This window comes from Cyprinodon variegatus, unplaced genomic scaffold, assembly GCF_000732505.1.
Source record: "Cyprinodon variegatus isolate N-32 unplaced genomic scaffold, C_variegatus-1.0 Scaffold177, whole genome shotgun sequence".
In the NCBI taxonomy this organism is placed as follows: domain Eukaryota; kingdom Metazoa; phylum Chordata; class Actinopteri; order Cyprinodontiformes; family Cyprinodontidae; genus Cyprinodon; species Cyprinodon variegatus.
The window spans coordinates 1,092,027-1,100,089 of NW_015150630.1; the positions used below are offsets into that span (position 1 = coordinate 1,092,027).

At 36.5% G+C, this 8,063-nt stretch overlaps 1 protein-coding gene across 1 annotated transcript in view; it reads right to left on the minus strand.

The window, feature by feature from the left end:
* st8sia2 (ST8 alpha-N-acetyl-neuraminide alpha-2,8-sialyltransferase 2) overlaps nucleotides 1-8,063 on the minus strand; it is a 19,958-nt gene that overhangs the window by 9,354 nt on the left and 2,541 nt on the right. The window contains exons 3-5 of the mRNA XM_015378723.1: nucleotides 4,548-4,691; nucleotides 4,201-4,458; nucleotides 1,059-1,352 (exon numbers count right to left, since the gene is read on the minus strand). Coding sequence (XP_015234209.1) covers nucleotides 1,059-1,352; nucleotides 4,201-4,458; nucleotides 4,548-4,691 — 696 coding nt within the window. The remainder of the gene's footprint in view (nucleotides 1-1,058; nucleotides 1,353-4,200; nucleotides 4,459-4,547; nucleotides 4,692-8,063) is intronic.

Here is an 8,063-nt window from a genome sequence, read left to right on the forward strand (position 1 = left end):
ACAGCTATAGTTAGGAAAGCACAAATAGACAAAAAGTGAAAGTGGATTTTTTTGGATAGGGTATTAGAGGAAAGGAGGTTGAATACATATTTATGCTGAGCTTTTTAGATTCAAATCTCTTTAAAAAATGACAAACATGAATTATTTACCTCCCAGCTTAAAATAATGCACTATTATGTTTTAGTCTTTTACATCCGATTAAAATATATGGAGGTGCCAGGTTGTAACTAGGGCTGCAACTAAAGATTATTTTGCAAATCAGTTAATCTGTCCATTATTTTTTTTTATTAAGCAATTAATAATCAGATAGCTAAAGGTTCCTTAAAGAAGACTTTTTACTAATTTAAGCAGGTGAAACTACAACTTTTCCACTTGAGGAGTTCTGGATATATTACCAGATTAAAATATATTTTTCTATCTTAAACACAAAATGTTTTTATATATATATATATATACACATTTTTTTTTATACAATTTTCATATAATTACAGCTCTATGTGTGTTGCTTTGTCAGCTAAAGGCATGCTGTAGAGTCTCTATACTCCAGTGATTAATCGATTACTAAATTAGTTGGCGATTATTTCAATAATTGATTAATCATGATTAATCCCATTAATTTTTCAGCTCTAGTTAACACATGAGAAAATGTAGAAAGAGTTGAGTGAATATATTGTAAGGCTCTGCAAGTTAAGTTATGATGTATGGTACAGAAATAGATCTCAAAAGAAAGTTGGTTCTCCTGCTGACTGACACCCACTATAAGAGAGGAAATCTATTTGTTCAACAATACTGAAAAGGAGCATAATGCACCAAATATCAGATGATGTATTTGAGCCAAAAACAGACAGCAGCAAAAAAAAAGACTGATGTTATGGGAAACAAATATAACTAGACATGATAACAAAGAGACAGCCCACTCGCTGAGTGTCTCTGATGAGGAGCTGTAAGGCTGCGTTTAAAAATAGCCACCTGCAGATTAGCGTTCGCAAACACCCCTGGCTGTGCAGCTCACAGGTGTTTCCATGAGGCGCAGCAGCTGTGCCTGCATCTCATCTTACCCTCTGACGGCATGGAGAAGGCGCAGCGACGGGAAGGCTGTGCGCACGTCAACAGTGTGCACTAGGATCAGTCGGAGGGCCCACTCCACGCGCTCCTCCCCACCCTTGGCCATGAAGGCTGGGATCCACAGCACACTGCCGCTGAGGTCACGAAGACGCTGCAGGAAGCGATCCTTCCATTCCTCGCTGATCAGGTCCTGGAAGGCCCGCTGCACCACAGAGGGGTTCATGGTCACCAGATTAGTCCGAAGGCCCACGTCCTGAGAATACTCCTCCACTGGGGCCAGGTTACACCTTAAAACAAGAGACACAAAGCTGATTTTTCATAACTATAACAAGACCCAGCCTCTGATTTTGATTTAAACTGAAAATACTGTCTTATAAATAATGATGAAAAACATTTCATTCAAATTGGTACATCAGGAGTTTGTTCTGCCCCCAAAACGAGGGAAACAAAGCAGAAACCAATCAGGATGTTTACCCTTTCTTTCAGGAGAATGCCAGAAATCTAAGCTGGGTTTTATCTTCGCAGGGTAAATGATGTAATTAGTGCTAGTTGGCAGCCACAATGCTAAGGATGGTGTTTATCTCACCTAGTGATTTTCATGGTGAGCAATCATCGCAAATTGTGCTCCAGGTGAAGCTTTCTGGTCCACAAACTGACACAGGGTAGTCATTAGAGCGTGAATGTGTGTCTGTATGTGTGCAGCTACGTCTGACGGAAGTGGAAATGTTAGACCGCTGGAAGAGAAAGCAATGAAACTGCAGACGAAATCACAAAACAAAGTAAAGCATCAACTCTAGTCCCACATAAAAACAAAGTTTTTTATATCCTTGTTTATGTTATGTTTCTCCAGAATTTAATTGTTTTTTTTTTTTAAATAAAGATAAAGTTAATCTTAGAAACTATCACCTTAACTGTTCAAGATAACCACACTGGCGAGATTAACCCATTGGTTGGATTATATGTTGACCACTATTTGTGTGTTTTTTCTGGTATCAGCATTGGTCTAGACATTGTTTTTAGTTTAGTTGTATTGTTCTTCATACTGCACATGCAGATTGCATGTGAAAGAAAAAGTTTGTATTTGTTGTACCAGAAATTCCTCTAGAAATTATATGTTTTTTAATAATAATGAGATAATAAACCCTAAGAAATTAGCAACATTATGTCTAAGTAAAAAAGGGAGAAGGCCCAGATTTTTCCTCTCTAAGAACACATCTGAGTCAATCTGAACATGCAAAATTAAAGAGAAGCAGTTTCAAGTGCATATTTCCTTATCCTTTAAAAAGAGGGCTGGCCATTTTAGTTTCAAAAACAGAAAACTGTGTTTTCCCTTATCATATTTGCAGAGGAAAACATAAGGGAATGTTTATTAATATATAAGGACAAAATAGAGAGGATTGAAATTACAATTATTAATGTTTATATTACTCTGGGAAGTGATCGGCCCATTTACAAGCTGATGTTTTGACTTCATGGTTTCCAGATCCTTTCTCACTACAGAGAAGATTAACGCATGGCTGCCTCGTCTCTGTCCTCGATCGATTTCCAATAATTGCAGGTGTCATTTTAGTTGTTTTTGGACGAGCGAGGTAGTTTTTTTTTTTAACTCACTCAATAAGATAAGCATGTTACTCCCCAAGTTTGTATGATTTCGACAGTAAGATGCTCCTGTGAATTATGTCACGTCTTTCCATTAGGATTGAATAACTGATTGTAGGTGAAATGTTTGAGGTGTAAGTTCTTGGGTTGTTTTTTGTTTTTAGTTTGCTTTCTTCTTTTTTAACCTCTTTTCTTAGGTTTATCTTGTGTGCTTTACATTTGAGAAGAAAACAGAAATGGAAAAAGGACAACTGAATCTTACATGTGTGAAGATGATAACTGTAATGATATAAAGACCCTTCTTCCAACCAAAAAAAAAGGAAATTGAGGAAAAAAAAAGCTAAATCTGTCCCCCAATAAATGGAAGTAGATATCAGAGATCAGTTTGACTGATCAGCATTGGCCTTTAAAAACCTGCACCAGTTGATTTATAATACAGAAATCAGAGCTGCGGCGAACACAGTCTCCACTGACATAACAAATATGATGGTTTGAGGAAGTTTTGCAGAGTAAAATGTCCTTATATTCCTTATAAAATAATCTCAAATTTAAATTGAATCATGTTTTATATATTTCCACTCTCAGGTGACAGTTTAGTATTTTCAGTAGTTGTAAACATGTCAACACGTGTTAAAGTCTTCATATTTACGTATGAACATTAAAAATCCAGTGATTAAAAAAATATATACACAAAATTGTCTTTGCAGTTAAACTTTTAGATAGTCTTGTTCTGCTTGGAGCCTATTTCCAGTGTTCCTGTTTAACATTCATCCAAGCATCTTGTTGAATGCACAATTGGTATGCAAACACTGATGCTGCTCAGTACCTGGTACCTCAAACACCATCAACCTACTTTTTAGAAACCAAGCGAAGGAAGAGAACTATATTTAGCTGAGATGTTATCTTCTCATCTCGGGTGTAAATGCCAAAGCTAATGCTTTAGCTCTTCAAAGTGACACATTTCCTCTCAGCTGCCTTTAGCCAATCATTACCACAGAGATTTGTTAAAATCATCATGCAGCTGGAGAGAAACCATGACCCCTTCCACATCAGCCTATATATACAGGCAGCAGAATCAGTTTCTCCATAAACTCAGAATCTGAGGCGCTCAATCTACCTGCTTCATTTATGCACCAACATTAAAGTGGGTGATTTATGAGAGGGAGTTTCTCACAACCTTTGCATGTTCTGTTAGATTCCATCGAATTCAGTACACAATCAGAGACAGTTTTTTGGTATCTGCTATAGCAGCAAGGCCAAAAACAGGTGTATTTTTCATCCAGCAGCAGCAGCAGCTGTAAATGGCGATACATAAATCCCACACACAGTGCTTTCTGTGCTTGCGCTCCAACACAAACACAGAATACGCTGATGGCTTCATTTAAAGCGTCCTGTTTGGAAATCAGAGCAAAAAGCAGGCATGCTACGAGTGCAAGCTGTTGCATTAAGTAATGCTACTTTGTGCACATTTGAGTATTTTGATAATAAAGTCAAGTTACTGACATTTTAATGACGGAAAGAAGGAAATCCACGCACCTGATTACAAAGTCATGTGAGTCAATTTCTGGTCCGCAGCTGCTGTTAAGCAGGATCCCAGAGTTCCCCACGATGGCACAGCGCTTGTGATACTGGTTTTTTAGTGGCGATGCGGTTGGCAACAGACGATAAAGATTCTCTGAGATGTTTGTGGTGCTTTGGCGATCAAACACATAGTGGATGATGTCTCCCGGTTTCAATGTGCCCTTTAGAATTGAGATGTCTCTCTCCGGGTCAAGGAATCTCAGAATGTTTTTCCTGCAATTAAAAGCAAACGTGCTCTGGTTTTAAAACACTCCTTGCAGCTGACCTTGAATAGGCAGCTATGACAAGGGATGGAAACATACCTGATGAGGTTGGAGAGGGTCTTGTTGAAAGTCCAGCTGCTTGATGGGTGTTTGGCAGCAGTAATGTTGCAGCTTGGAGGATGGGGGTCTACATTTTTGGCGAGTCTTGTTGAAGCAGTCGGATTGGTGTCTGCTGAAGCCTTTCTGGAATAGAAAGAAAAAAAAGAACATTTTAACATTTAAAGAGGTATTTTGTACGTTGTTCCTATAAAAAAATTATTTTAAAATAGCCTTTTTATTTGACCCTTTACATCTAAAACATGGTTTGATTTGCTCAGTCATTCAGCGCTGATGCATCTTTAAGCTTGTATGCTATTTTACTAAATTTGATCCGGGTCAGAAGTTCCCGCGCTGCTGCTGTGACATTAAGTGCGTTATTAAATGGGTCCAACCTAGCAAACAATGAAAGCATTTTATTCAAGACGGATTTTGTAAAAGCAACCGATGCCCAGCTCAACGCAATCACCACTGGCAACTCCACATAAGCTGAAAAAAGTAAAAAAAAAAAACGTCCAAGAACGAGCGCGAGAAGACGAGTGCTGCAGTTCTGTATTTTGGCCACAGGTGGCAGCATCTTTAGGAAAAATCTGTCAAACCTCTTTAAAGGTCTGTTTAATTAATCTTTTTTTCTTTTGTTTATACTATAATGTTGGTCTTACTTCTTATATGTCCCCAAACAGGTCTTCTGTTCAAATCAAATATTGTTCATATATATTTTTTGGAACAGACTGTTGCAAACAATGTATGGCTTTGTATCAACACTTATAGGGTACATATATTTTAACCTGAACTTATGAGAACCAGTATCCTTACAGAAAAATCATCTTAATAAGATCGATGGATGATATAGATGGAAACAAAGAACTGGGCAATTCTAACACAAGAATGACCTTTGCTGCAGCTTCCAATTTACAGATGATAGATCTCCTGTGGAACCAACTACCAGTTTTAGTCCTTGAGGCAAACACCCTGTCTACTTTTAAGGGTAGGCTTAAAACTACTGCTTCACATTTTTGCACTAATTTGCCATGAACTTTGATGTAAAGTATCCAGACAAAATACTTCCAATTCTGGGGTTGTAAAGTGACTAAATCTGAAATTTTACTCTCCTTTATTTTTTCAAAGTTCAGTATAAAGTTAATTCAGCTAACTTTAGAATTTTATTTCCAAATTAATATAATTTAACATGGTTGTTATTCAGCTCCATTTATCAAACACTATAAGAACACTTACAGGTTAAATACAAAATAGGTAAATAATTAAACAGGTATAATTACACAATTACACTCTAAACAGGACCACCTCTGGTTATAATACACACTTGGATGCAACTAATACTGCATTCAGGGTGGTACTAAAAATAATTAAACATGCACCAGGCCATACCTGAATATAGAGAAAGAAACAAAATCTCCTCCACATGTAGGTTCATTTACTGCAGCCAAAACTGCCTGGTCAGGCATGGATGACCACATCAATGCTGGTAGTACTTCAGAGCAGGGGTCAGGATAACAGTGTTATGCAAATGCAGCCTTTATATCACTGCTGCCATTTTAGAGTTCGCAATAAAGTTCAAATAAATGTGTTTAACCAACTCTTGAATTTCCCTCTACTTATTTTTCTTATGTATCGGTTTATTTTTAGCAGAAAGTTTGTGTGGCCCTAACTCATTCATAGAGATGTTGAATTTAACCCCTTATAGGGCACTCAGTTAAATACTTTGAAAATCAAAAAATTCAAGCCAATAGCGTTATTGGAATCTAGAACAAGACCTTATTATCTTTGTAACATTCAAAAAATATGGATATTTTGATGGCAAAAATTTATCTCAATGTAATAAAGAAACGCCAACTTGCCTGAATATTTTAACAAAATTAACAAAAGTGCTTCTATAAGAAATTAATAAAAAACACTCGGAGAGTGAAAGGAACACATTGGTTTTTGGTACAACATAACCTTAGAGGCAATAATGCTGATACTGGCACTTACAGTTTTTAGTCTATAAACCTAAATACAATTATTAACTAGGGTTATTAAATTTTTTACTTTACTTTTTAAATTTTTAATTAGCTTTTTACCTTTTTTCTTAACTTGTTAACTTTTTTTCCCAACTTAATTTACAGTAGGTAATCATTCAAGGGCTCATCAAATTTTGGTCAAATGCCAAAATAAGATGTACAGCCATGTAGCTGTATCTTTGCTGAATGGCTGGATATAGATCTTGTTCTTCTAGACCTCACAGAGGGACGGGGGGACTCCATTTGTAACGGGTATGCAATTGATCAAAAATGGTAAATTGCCCTATATAAGGTTAATACAGACGAGTACCTAAAATGAGGTATTTCTTGTATAAAACCCAGCAGTGTTTATTAGGCATATTTCCAGCAGCTGTATCTCAATGACAGTACTGTGTGACACATAGCTGGGTATTTATATCAGTTGGCGTAAAAAGTTAAAACACACCCACAGTCGGTGACTCACTGTGCTGTCAGGGCTGCAAAAGAGTCTGAAACATCTCAAGAACAGAGCTTTCCGGGGTCTAAATGAACGTGACCAGCTGCATATCAATAAATTAACATAAATGTCAAAAGCTGATTCATCAAAAAAAATTATGTCAAAGGGAGAGCTTTTTTTCATATTGATACATTACACCGAATGAGACATTTATTACTGTTTTAAGTTACTAGTGTGATTTAGATGCATCAAACTATACAAATGAATGTTTATATGTTCAGCACTGATATTATAGTGAACTAATGAGCACATGTGTGGAAACTTCTTAAAGCAGCTTGGATTCTATGCCTCCTTGCTCTTCTTAGAAAGGAAACTTTCAGCCACTTAGTAACAGTTCAGTGCTTTTAGCCCAGAAAGGAGGCTTCACTGTCAGTGATGGAGGAGTGGTTTAACAAAAGTAATGCAGTAGTAGGGTTGGAAGATATGGCCAGAACTAATATCACAATAAATTTCTCAATTTTGGTCAAAACAATCAAATTTTTCATATCAATAAAACATATATCATATAATCTGCAAAAAGACATCCAAGAATGCCCACAATAGATGTCTGTTAAAACTGCAATGATTCTACAATGTTTATAAAATTCCTTCCAAAAAAACATTTAAGAGATATTTGCTTAGAAAAAAACAAAAACACATCAAATCCAGGGCGTCAGTTATTGACAAATACTGTATTCATAGATTCCAGCGTACATTAAAATATATCATAAATGCATTTTTAAGTCACACCAACAAAATTGAATTCAATTGAATACTGATATTGAAACATTGTTTAGCCATATATGGTAGATGTAGACAATTTCTTTGATATATATGGTGACTTTTCAGTATAACACTTTTTTCAACCACCCAACTCTGTCTAATTTTGCTTGGATTTAAAAAAAAAATGTGAGCAGCCAGCTTTCTTAGCTTGGACTAATAACTTACTAGAGCTGCACAATAGGGATGCATGATATAATCGGCCCCCTATCGGTATCGGCCTGTATCGGCCTTAAAACTGAA